General features: G+C 45.0%; 1 protein-coding gene across 4 annotated transcripts in view; it reads left to right on the top strand.

The window, feature by feature from the left end:
* LOC106611108 (homeobox protein Meis2) overlaps nt 1-21,909 on the top strand; it is a 120,399-nt gene that overhangs the window by 6,230 nt on the left and 92,260 nt on the right. For all 4 annotated transcript variants that reach the window (XM_045723555.1, XM_045723554.1, XM_045723557.1 and 1 more), the window contains exon 7: nt 10,820-10,934. In XM_045723555.1, the coding sequence (XP_045579511.1) occupies nt 10,820-10,934 (115 nt within the window). The remainder of the gene's footprint in view (nt 1-10,819; nt 10,935-21,909) is intronic.

Raw genomic sequence — 21,909 nt, 5'->3', positions numbered from 1 at the left:
GTGCAATGCCTAAGGTAAATTAAAACACAATTAACACCCATAGCAAAATGGGGCCGAGCAGCGGTTTAAAGCTCAATATGGAGGAGTTCTTTTACAGAATAAGTGTAGAAATGAGGCATGCTTTTGTTTATACTGAAGAGATTAGATAGCCTGTTTAGTTTCGTGGCAGATGGTTGATATACTCAAGGCAGTTTCCAATGTCCCTCGCAATGTTTTGACCTAAGCAATTGTCATCGACTCCACTTGTGAGAAATATTATTTTGATAATTAGCTAATTAAATATGCCATTAAAGAAAATCAGGAGCAGCAATAAACTAACGTGAAGGTGCTTGACAAGTCATTTGTTTAGGCTCGTTTCTATACTGACTGTTCATTAGGTGTTTTAGGATGGAGAGATGTCGTTTTTTATTGTGGCAGCAATGAACATTTTACTACAACTTATTGTTGTGTACAGTTTTACCAAAGCAGGAGGTTGCTTGTGCGTTTCTGTACCTTGTTTACTAAGAGACTATAGCGCTGTAACTGCAGGCTAATAATGGATGTGCTATCAGATTATCTTTGTGCAAATGTAAAAAAGTATGTGCATTGTAGCTTAGGCTATGTTGTACAGTGTGTTGACGATCAGACTTTACCCACCTATTTTGTCACAACTGCATCACTATTAATAATATATTTATTGTTACACTGATTTTGTATTATACAGTACTTCTTGACAGTAATGTGAAATGCAGTGCAGAATATAATTGCTGATATAACAGTGAAAACAGTATTCTTAGACTGTAGGTCTTGTGTCATGAATAACAGAGGATATTTAGCTCTATAACAGTAGAGTGTATATTCTAGTGGCCTGTGCTTAACCAGGCCCTAAAACTCTGTCGTTAATGGCCATGTCCCCCACATTATGCACACTCATTTCCATATCATATTTTAGTAGTTTGAGTTGTATATACCCCAAATATGATGAGGACTAATATGAGTGAACACAACATTGAAATCTGCATATAGCAACACAGGTGTGTGTACTGTACTCTATTCTAGTTGGAGAGGGGAAGGCAATTTGATAGTTAGATATGCACATTTATTTAGTTTGAATCTCTGGCATCCATTTTTCTTTGCTTTGATATGCATTTTTTATATATAGCCCATGGCTACCTCTCATTTGGTGAAAGTTAGGCTTGCCGGAGATGATGAGGTTCTTCACTGCGAAGGAGACATCGCTTTGAGCTCTCCCTGGTTTCTCTCCATTCATACCTGACATTAGAACCCAATGAGAATGATTCGTTTTGTGTTATTTACACTTCAGTGCTCTATTGTCTTTGATTGGATTATACCTTTGTCAGAGGGGATGAAGCCTTTATGCTACCGTTGATTTCTTACTTTGGCTTAGCTATGACTGTCCTAACCCCCCCACCCCACACCCCACCCCCCACCCCCATTTTGACCACACGCACCGCTACCACCAAGCACCCCTGATGATGTTTTGTTACACATGGATAGTGAAAACTAGGGTCTGTCTGGATCTTAGCAAACGATCAGTGCCGTGGTGCCGTTCGTCAGTTGCTGTGCTCGCTTGTCTTTTAATTAATGAAATTACATTTCAGTCTTCTCTGTGCTACATCCAATTAAGGCGGCGAATAGAATTAATGGTTGCTGAATATGATCTGTTGTAATGAATTTGTTCTTTGTGCCTCCTCCTGTCTTTTACATGGCTGTTTTTCAATCAGTAGTCCTACATATTAGCCAAGATGTTAATTTTCCTCCAATATATGCACATTGCTATTGAGACAGTTTTTTTATGACTTGTGCATAGTTTGTTTGTTATGAAGAAATATTGTGGGAGTTGACTTTCTGCCACTCGGTTTTTCTCTCAACGCTTGAGGGCTGCTGGTTGTAGTTCCCACAAAGGTTATGTGTAGGTTATCTGAGCTCTGCACGGCCGGAGAGAAAACACTAGTGTTTACATTTCATTCTCTGGTAAAGGATTGGGCTGTAAAAACACATTGATCGTGATGGTGACAAGGATTCATGCCAATAATATGATATACTGTACAATATACAGTGGCTTCTGTTGTTATCATTGGACATGTAATAAAGGGCCTGTTTCTTTAAGTGCCTATGCTTAGTACTAAACGCTCTTTGCTCCATAATCGTACACTCTGCCTCCCTGCGTAGCCTACGTCTAGCCTCCCGAGCTTTCAGTGCTGTTGAACCGTGGAATTTGTCAGTTTTGGAAGGTGTTCTAATATAAGTAGGTCTCGCCAACTGGACTGACTTTGTTTGGATCTCCCCCCATCAAAACAATGTGTCGTTGAGTGGCCTGACTGCACTGTTCAGACAATTGTTTTGTGTCTGGGCCTACGTTTCCTATTTGATTAGTGTTCAGATGCAGGGGCCTGTTGGCTGGCATGCCTAATCACTATGGGTAGTAGGGAGAGAGAGGCTCGAGCCTCACTTGTTGCAGTCCCCCACCCCTCTGCTACCCACACATCCCTCCCTCCTAGCCCCATAACATAGATGCCAATTCAACCTACAACTGAGCTGAAACACATTCCCGGAGTTGTAGTTTTATGATCATATTCTTAAGATATGTGTAAGCTTATTTTACACCAGGATTTGTTATATTTTTATGAGCATTACCTTATTTCTTTTACAAAATATTGGATGACTGTCATTCATATTCCATTCACACAGTTCAATGTCACATTGATAGGTTTAAGCTACTACATGATTCTTGAATTTGCCCTATACCCATCATGAGGTTGCTACAACCTAGTCTGTGAATGAAAGTAGGTACACAGGTCGAGAGACAAGGTGACAGACAGTGACACATTCAATACTGCCTTGCACACTCTTTCCTGCACCTAGCTGATCTAGGGTGTAATCATTAGTCCCAACAGTTGCAAAACCGTGTTGCAACTAAAACGAGAATTTCTATTGGACAAATTCAGGTAGGTCCATCCCATTTGTTCCATTTGCTACTGTTTAAGAAACTTTTTGCAACAGAATCGGTAGAATGAATACACCCCTTATCACCCGCGCACACACAGTGCACTTTCATAGCAGCCATACAAACTGCATCATCACATCTACGTGTTCTCCTCCTCTCACCTTTTCCCTTCGCTTTTGGACTTCAGTGCACAACACAACAGCTATATTTGACCAGGCGAAAACACCTCTCCATGTAGGGGACGAGTGGTATCCAGATTTCCATGTCATCATTATCGTCCTTCTCTCATACCTGCATATACGGAATTCCAAGCTTAGTACACAAGGGGGCGCCCAAAAAAAAGAAAAAAAGCCCATTGGGCATGTATTACCACAATGCTAACAAAATTAGCACAAGTAATAGCTCATTTTAATGGAGGCTGGTAGCTAAATATGCTAACTAGTGAAAACGAAAATAAACAAATTGCAAAGACAGGCATTCCAGCTCATAAGGTTATACATATATAGGTACTTTTTGGTGAGTTTGGACATTTACAAGTGATTGTGAATGAGAGACATTGTGCAAATGAACACATTTCTGATGCATGCTTGTCTGAAGGAAGAATGGTACTGGCTCTGGAGCAGCATGTATAGGCTACAGGTTGTGTCTGTGTGGAGTCTGGAGTCGCTAGGGCAACGGGCCTGCCTGCTCTGCTCTGAGAAGATGGGGAGGAGCAGACGGGTAAGAACAGAGACGAGAAAAAGCAGCAAGGTACTCAGGATAGTGGCAGCTGTACAAATAACTCATCCAAAGGGCTTTGACTTCTCAAACACGGCAGAACGCTAACACAATATGATGCTACGTCACTTTATTAATTCAGCCACTTACTTAGATTAACTAGCAAGTTAAATTTATGGGTTGTGTTAATGAAGAATTCTGCGTTTTTCACTCAGGAAAAAAAGATTAAACGCATAAGAAATATCTTGCTGTGTTTTTTAAATGCAGATTTAAAATGCTTCTTCTTGTAATTTCTGCTTGGCATCAGACTCAATTTGTGCTCCATTTGCACTTCTCCTATCAGAGATTCTTCTCTGTTTGAGTCAGGTTGTTGAGTAGGCTAAATTAGCTGCATTAGCTAGCTAGCTAAGTAGGTGAAATTGAAAAAAAATATACAATAAAATATAGCTGTCGCTGTCGCTCTCTGCTGCTTATTTATTTTGGAAGAAATTAATTTGTTAAAAACTGTTCAATTATTGTATTTTTCTCTCTTCGAATCAACTACTCACCTCATGTTATGCACTGCTGTGCTAGCTAGCTGTGGCTTATGCTTCCAGTACTAGATTCATTCTCTGATCCTTTGATTGGATGGACAACATGTCAGTTTATGCTGCAAGAGCTCTGATAAGTTGGAGGACGCCCTCCAGAAGTCATCATAATTACTGTGTAAATCTATGGAAGGGGGTGAGAACCATGAGCCTCCTTAGTTTTGTATTGAAGTGAATATACCCAGAGGAGGACAAAAATAGCTGTCCTCTGGCTACACTACACAGAGTGCTGTTGAGGCTACTGTAGACCTTCATTGCGAAACAGTGTTTTTTTAATCAGTTATTTGGTGACGTGAATATATTTAGTATAGTTTTAACTAAAACTAATAGCTTTTTTAAAGTTTCAGTATTTTTATTTATATGAAATTCCTGGTCCTCCCCTTCCTCCTCTGAGGATCCTCCACTGTTTCATACCTATTGCACCTCATGCCATGCATGTTCATAATAACTACTACTTAGGGGTGTATAAGAGCAATACTTTTATTGTTGTTTTGTCATTTGAAATATTTCAGTTGTATTCTAAGATGTTGTCATGTGTGTTGTAGATGTGTTTTTTAGTCAATCACTTGTCAGATTGAGGAGTTATGGTCTCATGTCTGTGAGTCAGTAGCTAGGTTTCCATCGAATTGGCGACAGATTTGCATGTGAATATGAAAAAAATCTGCATAAATAAATCTGCGCATTTTCCAGAGATGTGTTTCCATCAATTTGACTTGATGTGGATAAAAGTCTGTGAGTGATAACGTAGTGCATATAAAAATTACTTTCGCGGTAAAATTCCCACGTACCGAATAAAAAATACAAGGTAAATGGGTTTCCATCTCATTTTCAACTCTACACACTTTTTTGTGTTGTATAGCAAATGTGCCCACAAGCGATCTAGCCTAAAGATCGCAGATACAGTGCGGGTATATCCTACATTATGAGATTATTATGGATTATTTTAATTTGTCAAACAGCAGCCAAATTTTGATCATCATGTCACCAGATTAAGACCCTCTATAATTATTGGAAAGGAACATCAGCTCATCACCTTGCACTTTCAACACCCTGTGCTGTTCATCATAATTTATTTAATGTGTAGCTGAAAAAACGGCATGGTTTCCCGAGACGTAGTGAGAAGACAACACACCAAATCATCGCGTGACTCCACGTTTATTTCGATATGATGGTTATTATATCAGTATGTACACATAAAGGCGTTTCTACCGCCATTTCTCACATTAACACATTTTACTGATACAAAAAGATCCGACCATGTCGAATTAACAAAAATTGTCGGTTGGCATTTATAAAATTGTACCGAAACCTCCTGTTTCCGTCACAGCTTTCGTGATTTTTTTTTTTATACACTATGACTTTACTCACATAAAGACTGTGGATGGAAACGTGGTTAAGGTTGTAAATCACATAGCGCTCAATGGTGTGTAATCAAGTTTTTATCTGTGCTTTCTGATGGAATGATTGCACATGTAATGTGCCATTCAGTGCAATGAAGACTTATTTTGCCCTGAAGTAAATTCCCCACTGTACACACTGCCTGCCAGCCACGCCTATCTCTTAAAACACACAATGGTGAATTATTAGATCCTTAATTAATGTTTCCTTTTTATTCTTGGAGGATAATTGTAGGTGTTGTAAAAATGCTCAGTTGTTTACTAGAAGAGCACCTTCACTTTTGAACATCTTTTTTTGGCGTGTCTGTAATTACGTGTCAAATTCAACAAAAATGTGCAAGGAATTTAACTGCATATGAGTCTTGAAATGTCAGCTGTCTATGATTTATGATGATTTATGTTTCTGGTGTGTCAGCAATATGGGACATGTTCAGTAGAGGAGCCTCCCAGGCCCAGCCGTTGCAGGAAGTGGTACTACAGTATACACTACACCAGTGTAGTCCCCCGCCTCACTCTGCATCATACCTATTTTTCAGTGCCCCTTCCTCTTTTTCAGTCCCTTAGTTTCTTGGGAATTTGAATTCAATTCAATGACGGTGCTAAATCAATTGTATTTTAAAGTCCAAGGGATGTACTGAAGAAAATAAAAACAGTGAAATTGCTGTGATGGGTAGAGCAAGTGTGTGTGTACATGAGAAAAGGAGGACAACAGGAGGAGAGGAGTGAGTTGTTCTCCTGTGGCCCTGATGCACTACAAGGCTCTCCCCACATATTGTATCCTGCTTTTATATTAATTACAACATGCATTATCAGCTGTGAGTCGCTAACCTCAGCAAATAGAGAAGGCAGCCACGGGAGACCAGGCTTGCCTTGTATCTTATTTTCCATCTAGCCTATCTATTATCTGTCTGCCTGTCTGACGGTCTGTCTGTCTGTCTGCCTGTCTCCCTGCCTGTCTCCCTGCCTGTCTCCCTGTCTGTCTGTCTGTCTGTCTGTCTGTCTGTCTGTCTGTCTGTCTGTCTGTCTGTCTGTCTGTCTGTCTGTCTGTCTGTCTGTCTGTCTGTCTGTCTGTCTGTTTGTCTGTCTGTCTCCCTGCCTGTCTGTCTGTCTGTCTGTCTGCCTGTCTCCCTGCCTGTCTGTCTGCCTGTCTCCCTGCCTGTCTGTCTGTCTGTCTGTCTGTCTGTCTGTCTGTCTGTCTGTCTGTCTGTCTGTCTGTCTGTCTGCCTGTCTGTCTGTCTGCCTGTCTGTCTCCCTGTCTGTCTGTCAGTCTGTCTGTCTGTCTGTCTGTCTGTCTGTCTGTCTGCCTGCCTGCCTGCCTGCCTGTCTGCCTGTCTGTCTGTCTGTCTGTCTGTCTGTCTGTCTGTCTGTCTGTCTGTCTGTCTGTCTGTCTGTCTGTCTGTCTGTCTGCCTGCCTGTCTGTCTGTCTGTCTGTCTGTCTGTCTGTCTGTCTGCCTGTCTGTCTGTCTGCCTGTCTGTCTCCCTGTCTGTCTGTCAGTCTGTCTGTCTGTCTGTCTGTCTGTCTGCCTGCCTGCCTGCCTGCCTGCCTGCCTGTCTGCCTGTCTGCCTGTCTGTCTGTCTGTCTGTCTGTCTGTCTGTCTGTCTGTCTGTCTGTCTGTCTGTCTGTCTGTCTGTCTGTCTGTCTGCCTGCCTGCCTGCCTGCCTGCCTGCCTGTGTGCCTGTCTGCGCTGTGTGTTGTGTTGCGTTTGCGCGTTGCTGCTCTGGTCTCTCCTCCTGGTAACAGTGCTCTTTAACACAATTAGAAAAGAGCATGGAGTGAACCATGTTTGACTCCTAATGATGCCAAGCTACAGGGAGTAGTCACATGACGTGGTGCTACAGGCATTATGATTTGTTGTTGTTGTGATCTTGGTTTTTAGATTGACGAAGAAAGACCCTTTTGGGTGAAGTATATATTTTTTTTACGTCTTGTTTGAACTTTAATGGACTCATGGGAGGCCTGCTATCTGTGTTTGTGAGGGTGTGTCTGCCTGTGTATTGGTAATGCAGGCCTTGGTGTGCGTTCACCTTTCATAGCTTGGAGAGGTTCACTGAATAATTCACAGCAGGGAAAGGAAGGCTATTGCTTTTGTCGCCCTGTTGAGTGTGGAAAGTTAACGCAGGTGTTGGGATATTTGTTGCCATGTTGTGCGAGAGCGGTTATTGATTAGAGGTGAGCGACATCTACGCATAGTGTAGCACCTGTTTGAACAAATGAAAACATAAGCATTTGTTTGGACCTACATCATTTTCCTACAGTTGTTTGGGCTTTGCTTATGTTACAGTGACCAACAGGGCCTAGTTTAGTCCAAGACCTAGATCCCTGGCCAAGCTTCCATTTACTGTACTTCTGGCTAGCAAATCACTGCCAAATATCACTCCCATTAGCTAAGCTGTCTCTGAATTGAATTTAGTACCAGAGCCATTAAAAATGACACATTACTGTGCTATGATAGCTAAATTAAGTCCTATCGATTCAGCCGTTGCATTAAATCCATGTGGTTCCCTGGCCTAGCTGGCCATCAGATCAGAGGCTGTCCTGACTGGCTGTAGTGTTATGGAGAGCGAGAGATAGAGAGAGAAAGTCAGAGAGTCAGTGAGTTAGTTAGCATACTGTAGAGTAGCCTTCTAGGTCAGTCTGGCCGGCAATGGGTGTTTCAGTGATCAGGAAGTGGAACCCAGTCATTTTCTTCCCTTAGAGCAACAAGAGCCCATTTGGAGTCTGTGGAGCCTGGCTCTGGCTAAATACATCATGTGCTGCCTGGGCTCTTGAGGCTGCGTCCCGCCGAGACACATTTTCAGCCTCTTTATAAATTAATCGGCTGCATTTCTGGTGGCTGGGGTTTGGACTTCATGGCCTCCTAGAACGGAGACACTATTTATCTGTCTCAGTCGCTATTCCTTTCTCTCTCTCAGTCTCTCTGTCTCTCTCTCTCTCAGTCTCTCTCCCTCTGTCTCAGCCTGCCTCCCTCCCTTTGCCTGCCCTTCCTTTTTTAATGACATTGGCTTAATAGAAGTGTAATAAGATGGCTCACGTTAGTGTTGTTACCCTCTATGTAAAAAATATACAGATAATTGTAAAGGAAGGCTCTTGACCGCATCGAAGCCCACCTCTTTTCCACTCCCTCATTCAGAAGGGCTAAAACCCATGCGGGGGCTATTGTTCGGCCTGCCTTATTCCCCCCCACCTCCTCTCCTCTTCTGGGTAATTCTCCCAGCTCTTTATATGATTGCCATCCGGAGAACAGCTGACGCTGAGAGGGGTTGTAGTGGAGTGCTGGGGCTGAAGGGCCTGTGTCTGCCTGCTGTTTGCCACTCCGCTCCGAGCTGTTTGAGAACACAGCCTTCCTCCCCAAAAACTTACCAGATGAAAGGAGGGCCGCTGAGCTGCTCGTAGGCACAGCCAGAGCCAGAGCAGCAGCGGCAGCACATAAGGACCAGCCAGCCAGTCAGCTAACCGCTCTGTGTTGCTGCCTCATAGCCTCTCCTCGTGAACTCCTCTCCAGGCAATCTCCTGTCTGTCCTCCCCCAGAACAGCTCACTCAAACTGGGGCAGCCTCACTAGCAGGCAAACGTTCAGCAGGATCGCTACTGAGCTTAAGGTGATTGGTAAAAACAGTCTCTTTTGAAATTATTCTGTGGCCTGTACTTTCCCTCCTGCTTTTAATATATGTATGTGTGTTTGTGTGTTTGAGACAAAAAAAAAATGAGCTGGGAGAAGTGGACTAAGGTTTGTGGGAAGCCTTGGTGCATGCTTGTGTTTGTTTGGCTTGGGCTCCTTTCAAGGGGCTGCTTCTCCAGGGCCCCAGACAACGTTGGGCCAATGTCGGCCAACATTTTTTCATTGTTTTAAAAGGTGACAAGTTAAGTTGGGATAGACTAGACTTTGTTTGTATGTGTGTGTGTATGTTATGGTGTATGTGTGCGATGTCTGAGTGAATGTAAATGTATGTGTATGTGTGTGACTCATGTGTCTATCTGTACTGTGTGTATAGGGGTGACGTGGTCAGTCTGTCCCTCTGTGGTGTGAATGGCAGAGGAAATTCCACTTGTAGCCTGCCTTCGTGTGGCACTGATAAAGCCTTTCCTGTACTGTGCTGTAGGACGCCAGTTCCCCGGTCCGGACCAGCAGGGACCTGGGAATGACCAGGAGAGAGAGAAGGAGGAGAAAGAGAAAACGGGAGGAGAGAAAGAACAAGGAGAGAGAGAGAGGAGAGAAAGGGAGGAGAGAGAGGAAGAAGAGAATGGAATAAGAGAGATGGAGGAGAGGGAGGGAGGGAGGGAGGAGAGAGAGAGGGAGGGAGGAAAAAAAGGAGGAGAGAAAGGGAGGAGAAACTCTACTTATGAGCTCCAAGTTTTTATTGTGCAAACCATGTCACTATTGGAGACAGTTGTCTCTGTAGGAGTGCTCTGAGCTTTCTCTGAATGTATGTGTATCTGTGTGTGTGTGTGTGTGTGTGTGTGTGTGTGTGTGTGTGTGTGTGTGTGTGTGTGTGTGTGTGTGTGTGTGTGTGTGTGTGTGTGTGTGTGTGTGTGTGTGTGTGTGTGCATTGTTTGGCAGATTAGAGGGAGAATCACTGTCATATCTTATTTTCATTTCTGACAGTGCTAATGATGAATAGCTCCTGTGGTGTATTTAGACTTCTTTCCTCGATATTTCTCACTTGACACGGAAGTCTCAATTGGTTACGGTATAAACTAAGTCCACGGGGCCCGGCCATATGTGTTTAGACAATTCTTCAGCGAGCGCCCTGCCTGCACCGTTCAAAATCAGACACCACATTAACTGTCTTCTCTGTGTTGTGTGCTCTTATGTATTAATGAAACTGTGTGATTGCAGAGTTTAGACATTAGTGCTAGCTGGTTTAGTGCATGTGGCTTTTGTCTTTCTGCTTTTGATTGTAGCAGCGTTGTTGATTGTGTGCTAGGGGTAATGAGTAGAGGTCTTTGCTTTCCCAAGGAATGCAAGCAGTCACAGAGATCCTCGATGCACTGTAGACTCTTACAGATCACTCTGTCACTCTGAAGTTTCCAACATACTCATGTGGTCTCCCGCTCTCTCTCCCCCTCTCCCCCCCTACTCCTTCCTGCTCTCCTCTCCTGGTTTGCGGTTTGGATGGGGAATGCGGACGGATGGATCCCTCTCTCTCTCTCTTTTGTAAAACTCCAAACAGAACCCAGCTTCCTGGAGAGACCACGATGACGCCACCTCCACACACTCGGCCGGCACACCAGGGCCCTCCAGCGGGGGCCACGCTTCACAGAGCGGTGACAACAGCAGCGAGCAAGGTGAGCCAGCATACACACATGCACACACCCACACAAACACATACACGCACGCAATGTAACATTTTAAGGATTTGCCAGTCCACCGCTTTATAGGACTAGAATAAATGGATGGCATTGACACTTACTTCAACTCCTCATTAGAAATAGTGTTGAAGTGTCCATTTTCTCTCCCTTTTGCGTGCGAGCACACACATTATTAACTTCTGTAAACTGTAGCTATTTAGGGGTGGAGTTGAACAGGGCTCGAAGAAAAGCAGGTGATTAATAGGATATTTGTGCCAGTTCTCACTAGCATTAACGTTGCTAGGACGACAAGCCTAATTACCACTCAGACCAACTTCTGCTTTTATCTGGCTCTAGTCTGGATGGACTGCTTGCCAGCCAGCCTGTCAAAATGCATTAAAAAGAACAACCTGTACACAATATTATAGTTATAATGCAAGTCATGTCTGTGAGTCTGCATTTTGGATAGTTACAGTGTTCTGATTTTCTAGTATTCACATTTGTTGAAGTATTCAAACGAAGACATCAACACAAGGCATCGCACCAAAACAGAACTAACAAACTTGTTTGAATTCATGAATAAGAGATTCAACTCTGTTATCGTAATAGTGTCTTTGCTAAGACAACAGTGGTGTTTAGCCACTAGCCTTTCCTTTCTTGTCCTGCCCTTGTTTTCTGTGCTCTCTGTTGCAGTCAGATCTCCGTTTACTGGCGGCAGTGTGTGTGTGCGTGTGTGTGTGTGTCTGTTTCCGTCTGGGGTTTGCATGGAATTTCATCACACACACACACACACTCTTCTCCCTCACACTGTCTGTCTCTACAACAGGCCAGATGCTTGTCATGTCCAATCACGACTTTCCTTTTGCAGATAGGCAATCAAATGTATTGATGGTGTGTGTGTGTGTTCTGTGGTTGTGCTGGTTTAATCATAGAGTCTGTCTGAGTCTGTGGGTCTGTCGTAGTGGCTGTGCTGCTGAACCATTGCTGACCACAGAGACACTCCTCGAGTAGACCTTTGTGGTGGGCCCATGTCAGGACTAGTTGCATCAAAGGCAGCTGACTGGCTGAACGGAAGGGGCTTGGCCTTGACAGTATCTCAGGTTCTCGAGGTGCACCGCGAATTAGCGAGGATCTGGCCAGTCACTGTGGCCTGTGTCTGGCAAGGTGAACAGTAGCTCTGAGATTCAGTTCACATATTGAACTCCTTTTTAGAAACCAGTGTAGCTACTATACATCTGTCAAAATATTGATTTGTTAAATTCAGGTTTATTGAAAATACTATACCTTCTCATTGTTGGTCATCCCTTCAAAGCCAGTACAGGAGTTATAGAGACTAAGCAATGCAGAAAAGAAGGCTGCACAAGGGAGAGAAATCATAGAGAGAGGGAGGAAGTAGAAAGAAATGCACTGCCTATTGATTATCTTACACGCATATGTACAAGTGACCTGTAATCCACAGAGCACTTATCGACTCCTCTCATCACCGGATCCAGTAACAGCTGATCAATATGGGCCAAGACAGTTACCGTACGACGCTGAGCACTGGGCCAAGTAGGACCCAGACCAGACCTGGGCCTTCCTGCCCCAGACCAGACCTGGGCCTCCCTGCCCCAGACCAGACCTGGGCCTCCCTGCCCCAGACCAGACCTGGGCCTCCCTGCCCCAGACCAGACCTGGGCCTCCCTGCCCCAGACCAGACCTGGGCCTCCCTGCCCCAGACCAGACCTGGGCCTCCCTGCCCCAGACCAGACCTGGGCCTCCCTGCCCCAGACCAGACCTGGGCCTCCCTGCCCCAGACCAGACCTGGGCCTCCCTGCCCCAGACCAGACCTGGGCCTCCCTGCCCCAGACCAGACCTGGGCCTCCCTGCCCCAGACCAGACCTGGGCCTCCCGGCCCCAGACTAAAAGGGGATAAATGCTGTACTTACCTCCAGCTCAAACCCCTGAGTGAAAAAAAGGAAAAGATGGAGGAGGGGGATAGAACAAAAGAAAGAGGAGAGAGAAAAAGAGCTGCCAAAACGAGGAGGTGTAGAGAGAAAGGAGTAGAAAAAACAGAGTAGGAAAAATGAGGAGAGAAAATCAAGACAGAGAGAAAGAAAAGAGTACGAATGAGAAAAAAGAAGAGAAATGAGCGAGAGAGAGGAGGCAGCTGATTTAATGGTCTAATGAGGCCGTCCTCCAGCCAGTTGTTTCGTGTGAGGCGCGGTCTGACCTTTAGCTCTGCTCGGGAGCCCGTCCGCCTCATTTTTCACATTCTTGCAATTACGTTTACGCTTGAAGCTCTCCCTGACTCACAACTCTGGCCCTTCCACTCTGACAGAGCCCCCTGTCCTCTCCTCTCCCCTCCACTCTACTCCTCTCCATGCATGGATAGCCTTCTCATCTCAACCATATTTCCACGTTACAAAAATACACTCCATAGTCTGAACACTTAAGCCCACAGAGAAAGAGCCAAACGTGTGCCTCACCTAATTAATCAGATATTTAACAGGTTAGCCTCTGTTAAAATGGGTGGCGGTTGAGGTACTGTAGAACGAAAGAAAATTAGATAGAACGAAAGAAAGAAAGAATGAGGGAAAGGGATAGAGGGAGAGAGAAAGAGATAGAGTCAGGGAGGCAGAAGGAAAGACGAGCTGTAAGGAACGAACAAAAAAAACATAACTGAATCATCCTTTTCTGCGAACACTTGTAGCCCTTTCCTGCAGTCAATGACCAAAAGCACCCTCTTTGGCCTTATGGGTGGAATGTTATTAATATTTTTCATAATTTCATAATGAATAAAGTTTCATACATTTTTTTATTGTCGGAAATCCAGTGTTTCTATGTCAAACACTTTTGTTATATTTCAGTCTTCTGTGATGTATATAATGTGTAATATTGGGATACAAACTCAAAACTGTATACATTTCAACTCTATATCTGACATGGTACAGGTGTCTGCTTTTTTTAAGCCCATAACCATGTGTGTGAGGTGTACAGTATACTTTTGTTTCAAAGTAGATTTGTTTAAGACTACCAATAATTACTCTGTGTGTGCCTGATTTAGCCCACTGCAGGTTGAAAGATGTGTGGGGCTTAAAAAAATCGCTTAATTTCTTTTAAATGAGAAGTCTTAAGGCCACCTTTTTGGGTCTTGTATTTTCTAGTGAGTGTTGAAATGTTCCTGATTTATATAACCTACACAGGGGTCTCTGACAATGGCTGAGTGGATGCGTTGGCGAGTGTGAATTCTCCTATTGTTTTCCTCCTCATGTTAATCAGTCATCACTTTCACGGTTTATAGTTCCTGTTAGGTAAATTACAGTACAGCATTCACCTCTCATACCTTTCCCTCCCTTCTGAGATAGAGAGAGAGAGAGAGTGTGTGTGAGTGTAGATACAGGCCTCGAGAAAATGTACATTCGTAACAACATAATCTCTCGCTTGTATCTCAGCACTGAGCATTATTCTGAACCCCTGCCAGAAAACATTTTAACCAGTAAGGAATAAATTATTGTGAAGCAGTAAAGCAAGGTGAAGCATGCTCATAGCTGTCAGTAGAGATTGCCAGTTAAGGTTTTGACACATTGGAGAGAGGGTTTGGGTACAGCACACAGGCCTGCTAACACCCCACCCCCCTTCCTCCTCATCCTCCACCTCATTCGCTCACACACTTTTTTTCCACTCTGAAATCCCTTCCAAAAATGAAAATAGGAATTATCACCTTCGGGGGAAATTCTGCACTGTACTTACTGTCTGTGAGCAGTACTCCATGTGTTCTAGCTTGATAAACAGCAGTGGTGCATGGGAGAAGTTTCAATAGGCTTCCTTACAGATTGCAGCTCAGTGCTCTCCACTATCAGACTATCAGTGTTGGCTCGGCTTGTGGCCCTTTTGATGAGCAGCTCTTTTGATTAGCATCTCTTTTGATTTATTCTGAGCTTATCTTGAGACACTAGAAACGTCAATGAAGTAGTAATAAGTCAGACCTGATGTCAGTGGCTGTTTAAAAATGGGACTTTATTTCGAAGAAGGTGGCCATTATCAGTTTAAAACACCCAAAGTGTGTTTGAGCTGGAAACGGATGAAGCATACTCCACTTCAGGTCCATGCCAGACATTGTACAGTCAGATACACTCACAGACTCACTCAACTACAGTAAATCCTCACTACTGATACAACTTCAAGGTAGGGAAGCTCTCGTTCCCTCCCTCCCTCCCTCCCACCCTCCCTCCCTCCCTCCCTCCCTCCCTCCCTCCCTCCCTCCCTCCCTCCCTCCCTCCCTCCCTCCCTCCCTCCCTCCCTCCCTCCCATAATTATTAGATATGCATGAAAAACAAATCCATGTTGACATCTTGAGTGGTGAGCAAAAGGCCTCTCCATACCATTCCCCCGTTTTACTACCAAAAGCCCCAGCAAAAAAAAAGAGAAAATGTTTTGTACATTTTCTCAGCAATTGAACAATCCTCCATGTTCTGCAGCTACACAGACTCCCCTGAGAGATGCAGAGAGAGAAACATAGAGGTTGAGGGAGAGAGAGGTTGAGGGAAAGAGAGAGGTTGAGGGAAAGAGAGAGGTTGAGGGAGAGAGAGATTGAGGGAGGGAAAGAGAGAGTGGTGGGGCTTGGTGGGAGCGTGCTACAGTAGCCTTGGTGGTGGTGTGGTGTGTGTGTTTTCAGTGTGTGTTGGAGTGTGTGCAGCTCGCCCATCCCTGGGCAGGGGCCCCTCTAGGCAGGGCCATTGTGGTTGAGCTCACCAGAGGGGGTCATTCCTTGTGGGGACACGGCTCCCTGGCCAAACCCAGAAATCTGGCAGTTTCCAGACCTTTGGCTTCTTTTTCTCTTTTTTCAAGGCCCTGGTACAGCTTTACTGTGTGCTCAAATGAAGTCCCCCCAAAAATAAGGGAAGTAAAAGGAAACCCCAACAGAAAGGAAGCCAGGGACTCAGCTAAAACACAAGATGGAAGCCTTGTTGCAGTTTTGTGCCTGCTGTTCCTGCCCCGTGTGTATGTGCTAGTCAGCTGTCTCTGGGTGCCTGTTAGAGTTTAATTTAGACTAGTAATTAAAGCTGAATACTGGCCCATAAACAACAGATAAACAGTAAAGCAGAACCGGGCCCTGCTGTTTTATGGCCGTCACTCCCAGCTGTTAGAGGACTGATAACTTTTACACAGTGCCCCTACCTCACCACAACACCACAGCAGCAAGGGTGGAAACAGGCAGGCTAGACTTTCCTCCTTCTTTCAAAACAATGCAGAGAGAGAGAGATGCTCAAGAAGGACAGAGCGAAAGAGAGAGAGTGAGAGAGAGATAAAAAGAGGATGAAGTGAGGGCAGCCAGGGTGAGGATAGCAGCAGCCAGGATGAAAGGTTTAGGAAGAGGAGCCTGCCCTCAGTAGATTGCTTACAAAACCACTTAAATGGCAACAATGATCGCATTAACAATAAATTAAGAGCTATCGTGATGTGCCTGGTGTGCCTTCCGCCTGTGGCTTTCACTGGCATTTGGGCCGTCGGTCACTGTGCCCACAGATCTTATTGACACCCAAGCCAAAGCAGGAGAATGGATAAACACAGAGCTTTCCTACACAGGCCTGGCCTACCCGTAGCATGACTTTCCAACATGCCTAACGTTACTACATGAAGAGTTCTCCAAGGGGTTGTTGTCTACATATGGGCTGTAAAGCTGTGTCACAACATGTCCAGGCCATGCTAGTCAGGTGTCTGTGGCGTTGTTGTGAAAACAGTATCAGTGTCTCTGGGTTTGTTCGGAAGGGGCAGGGCTATTGTTGAAAGCTGAGAATAGTTCCTCTGGAGGGGGAAGAAAACACAGAACAGAGGGGATACTTTCATGATCCCATTAGCATAAGAGTGGCTAAATTATTCATGCAGAGTGCTTAATCTATGGGGCCAGTATAGTTAATGCACATAGTTTTAACATGGATCTCTCCTGCCCCCTCAGGTCCCTCAGCTCCCTCTGCTCCCTCAGCTCCCTCTGCTCCCTCAGCCCTCAGCTCCCTCAGCCCTCTGCTCCCTCTGCTCCCTCAGCTCCCTCAGCTCCCTCTGCTCCCTCTTCGCCCTCAGCCCTCTGCTCCCTCTGCTCCCTCTGCTCCCTCAGCTCCCTCTGCTCCCTCTTCTCCCTCAGCCCTCAGCTCCCTCTGCTCCCTCTGCTCCCTCAGCTCCCTCTGCTCCCTCTTCTCCCTCAGCCCTCTGCTCCCTCTGCTCCCTCTGCTCCCTCAGCCCTCAGCTCCCTCTGCTCCCTCTGCTCCCTCAGCTCCCTCTGCTCCCTCTTCTCCCTCAGCCCTCAGCTCCCTCCGCTCCCTCAGCTCCCTCTGCTCCCTCAGCTCCCTCTGCTCCCTCAGCTCCCTCTGCTCCCTCTTCTCCCTCTGCTCCCTCAGCCCTCTGCTCCCTCAGCTCCCTCAGCTCCCTCTGCTCCCTCTGCTCCCTCAGCTCCCTCTGCTCCCTCTTCTCCCTCAGCCCTCAGCTCCCTCCGCTCCCTCCGCTCCCTCAGCTCCCTCTGCTCCCTCAGCTCCCTCTGCTCCCTCAGCTCCCTCTGCTCCCTCTGCTCCCTCAGCCCTCTGCTCCCTCAGCTCCCTCTGCTCCCTCTGCTCCTTCAGCCCTCTGCTCCCTCTGCTCCTTCAGCCCTCTGCTCCCTCAGCTCCCTCTGCTCCCTCTGCTCCCTCAGCTCCCTCTGCTCCGCACTGAGACCAGATTCTTGCTGGATTCAGCATTCACAGGCATTCACAGGCATTCACAGGGCCTCACTCTCAGACGCACGTTGGTGTACACACCCACACACACACACACACACACACACACACACACACACACACACACACACACACACACACACACACACACACACACACACACACACACACACACACACACACACACACACACTGCTTTGCTCCAAGCTGTTTCAAGGGGCTCAGCTCTCAGGCTCATCCCCCTCTCTTTTAGTCTCTATCTCCCTCCCTCCCTCCCTCCCTCCCTCCCTCCCTCCCTCCCTCCCTCCCTCCCTCCCTCCCTCCCTCCCTCCCTCCCTCCCTCCCTCCCTCCCTCCCTCCCACACTCCTCACTCACTCACTCACTCCACTCACTCACTCACTCACTCACTCACTCACTCACTCACTCACTCACTCACTCACTCACTCACTCACTCACTCAATCACTGCAGACTATCTGGGCCTCTTCCAAATGGTGATTAAACAGAATGATCAGCTCCCCCCTCCTCTCTCAGCCCCCCCTCTCTGTTCTCTCTCTTAACATGCTGGAATCTGTGAGAGAAAAAGCACACATCAAAAGAATAGAAAGAAAAGAAGAGTTAATGCTCTCCAGTAAGTCTACCAGAGGATCTCCAGTAATTCAACCAGAGGATTTCACCCACTCCCTCCTTTCCTGCCTTCCCCAAGCTTTCCCCTCCACTCTGCACCCCAATCACTCTCCTCTCCACTCCTCTCTCCTCTCCTCCTCTCCTCCTCTCCTCCTCTCCTCTTCTCCTCTCCACTCCTCTCTTCCCTTCCCTTTGGTTCTCAGATGTTCCTCAGGCTGTCCCTCCCTCCCCCCTCTCTCTGCCTCCCTCCCTCCCTCTCTGGCTGTGGCTAGGTCCCTCTGGTCCATAATCATGAACAGGCCACCAGCCCAGTTCAGCTCGGCCCGGCCCGGGTCTGATCAACCCGAGCCTGGATCCTCTCCCTCTCTTTTCTCCCTCTGCAGCGGGAAAGACACATTAACTGGGTCAAGCTAATGTGCAAACTAATGTTTGCTGGACATAGGGAAAAAATTACCAGAATTATTCTGACAGCAGCTGAAGAGAATGTATGTTATGCGCCATCAGGGGAAAGCTTGGGGGAAAGGCTTTTCTTTCTTTCTTTCTTTCTTTCTTTCTTTCTTTCTTTCTTTCTTTCTTTCTTTCTTTCTTTCTTTCTTTCTTTCTTTCTTTCTTTCTTTCTTTCTTTCTTTCTTTCTTTCTTTCTTTCTTTCTGTCCTCTCTTTGAGTAGATGAAGACCAGCTTCTCTGGAAGTGAGTTGGGTGTAATTAAAAAACAGAGAGGAAATGATGGGGGGAAACAGGAAAGCAATCATGATTGAACTATATGAAGCATGGTGACCTGTTCTGTGTGTTGCACCTCATGGGCTAGAAAGAGAGAGAGAGAGAGAAATAGAGTAAGATGTAAATAGAGATATTGAGTAAGTAAGATGCAGAGCAAGGAAAGAGAGAGACAGTAATAGAGAATTATAGTAAGAGAGAGACTAATCGAGAGAGAGAGACAGTAATAGAGAGAGAGAGAGATAGTAATATATAGAGAGATAGACAGTAATAGAGAGAGATAGACAGTAACAGAGAGAGAGATAGTAATATATAGAGAGATAGACAGTAATAGAGAGAGAGATAGACAGTAATAGAGAGAGAGATAGTAATATAGAGAGAGATAGACAGTAATAGAGATAGACAGTAATAGAGAGAGATAGTAATATATAGAGAGAGAGACAGTAATAGAGAGAGAGATAGACAGTAATAGAGAGAGAGAGACATTAATAGAGAGACAGTAATAGAGAGAGAGGGAGACAGTAATAGAGAGAGAGAGAGAGAGAGAGTAATAGAGAGAGAAAATAATGGAGAGACAGTAATAGAGAGATAGTAATAGAGAGAGAGAGACAGTAATAGAGAGAGAGATAGTAATAGAGAGAGACAGTAATAGAGAGAGAGAGACAGTAATAGAGAGAGAGATAGTAATATATATAGAGAGAGAGACTTTAATAGAGAGAGAGATAGTAATAGAGAGAGAGACAGTAATAGAGAGAGAGAGAGACAGTAATAGAGAGAGAGAGACAGTAATAGAGAGAGAGAGACAGTAATAGAGAGAGAGAGACAGTGATAGAGAGAGAGATATACAGTAATAGAGAGAGAGATAGTAATAGAGAGTGAGATAGTAATAGAGAGACAGAGAGAGACAGTAATAGAGAGAGATAGACAGTAATAGAGAGAGAGATAGTGATAGAGACAGACAGTAATAGAGAGAGAGATAGTAATAGAGAGAGAGAGAAATAGACAATAATAGAGAGAGAGATAGTAATATAGAGAGAAATAGACAGTAATAGAGAGAGAGATAGTAATAGAGAGAGAGAAATAGACAATAATAGAGAGAGAGATAGTAATATAGAGAGAGGTAGACAATAATAGAGAGAGAGAGATAGTAATATAGAGAGAGATAGACAGTAATAGAGAGAGAGATAGACAGTAATAGAGAGAGAGATAGTAATAGAGAGAGAGGTAGACAATAATAGAGAGAGAGATAGTAATATATAGAGAGATAGACAGTAATAGAGAGAGAGATAGACAGTAATAGAGAGAGAGATAGACAGTAATAGAGAAAGAGAGATAGTAATAGAGAGAGAGAGAGACAGTAATAGAGAGAGAGAGAGAGATAGTAATAGAGAGAGCGATAGACAGTAATAGAGAGATGGTAATAGAGAGAGATAGACAGGAATAGAGAGAGAGAGATCGTAATAGAGAGAGATAGTAATATAGAGAGAGATAGACAGTAATAGAGAGAGATAGAGAGTAATAGAGAGAGAGATAGACAGTAATAGAGAGAGAGATAGACAGTAATAGAGAGAGAGATAGACAGTAAAGGATGACAATGCTGCTTTTTTTTTTACAATGATGACAATGCTGCTTGGCCTCTTTAAAGGGATACTGCTTTCCCAGGAAATTGTGGATCTTGTTTTAGGGAAATCACCCTTAATAGGCGATAATCCAATTGATCTAGTCGCCACCAGATTTGTTGTGTGTGTGTGTTTGTGTGTGAAGCAACGAGAGAGAGTTCCAGAGACAGTCAGGTGCCGTAGGCAGCCCCAGGCTATGGCTGGCCTGACCCCGGTCCCCATTCTAGCTGAGAGAGAGGTTAGGGAGGCCACATCTGTCAAAGGCGCACCTGCGGGGGGACTCCAGTGCCCTGCATAGCTGCTCAGCCAGCCCCGTTTAAGGTGTCCTTAGTTGGTATTTAACCCTGACTCCCAGGGTCTCCTCCCTCGCACCCTTCTTTGTGTTTGACCAATGAGCCTTGCTCTTTTACTTTCTTAATTTTTCTGTCTCCCTTGGCTCTCTAATCCCTCCTTTACCCCCCCCCGTACTCTCTTAACCCCACCTCAAAGAGTCCCCAAAAAATGATAAATGAATAAATAAAAAATAAAGCATTGTTGAAGGTAAGTGTATTGCTAGCTAGTTAGCTATGTGGTGTGGTATAGTCTAGTGCAAGTATTCCCAAACTGAGCAATGCCGTTGGGGGTACGCCAAATAAAAATGTGATTCACATTTAAAAGAAACAAAAAATATATTTTTTAATTTTCAAAAAGTCTATTTATATTTTCCAACGGGGCTATACATTTGGGTGAGGTTTTCTTCTCGCCTGAGTAGCCTCGTTTCTCTGCCAAAAATAAAATTAAACCATCTAGTGTTCAGCGAAATAACAACACAATGTCAAATACAGGTAGCCTAGTCAAGTAATTAACATCCAACACATTAACCGTTACTCTCTCGCGGGAATTCCACTAATGGTCCGTATGTAGCCAAACGTAGCTGCTGCTCATTCCGTTTGCTTGAAAATGGATAAATGGTTAAAAGAAAGTAAGGCCTGCGTCCATAGAGACACGTACCAGCTCTACAGGTAGTACTGCTACTACCAGCAGTACTACACCTGCACCTGTCAACAACACAAGTTGTTCTGCTTCCACGAGCACATCCAATGCTAGCATCAGTAATTCTACATGTGTTGTTAGCCCAGCTAGCATGGACACTGACAGTTGTGAATCTGATGCAGCTGAAGAGCTACTGACCCCTTACCCGGGAAAGCACCGAACAGACAGACAGGGACGTTGGACCATCGAAGAGGTGTAAATATGATGAGAAATACATTGATTTGGGGTTCACTTATATTGGGAGTAGTGCCTTTCCTCAGCCACAGTGTGTTATATGTGCAAAAGTACTATC

This window comes from Salmo salar, chromosome ssa09 (genome assembly GCF_905237065.1).
Source record: "Salmo salar chromosome ssa09, Ssal_v3.1, whole genome shotgun sequence".
NCBI lineage: Eukaryota > Metazoa > Chordata > Actinopteri > Salmoniformes > Salmonidae > Salmo > Salmo salar.
Note: the sequence above shows the minus strand (reverse complement) of the source record. Positions and strands in the feature narration are given on the sequence as shown.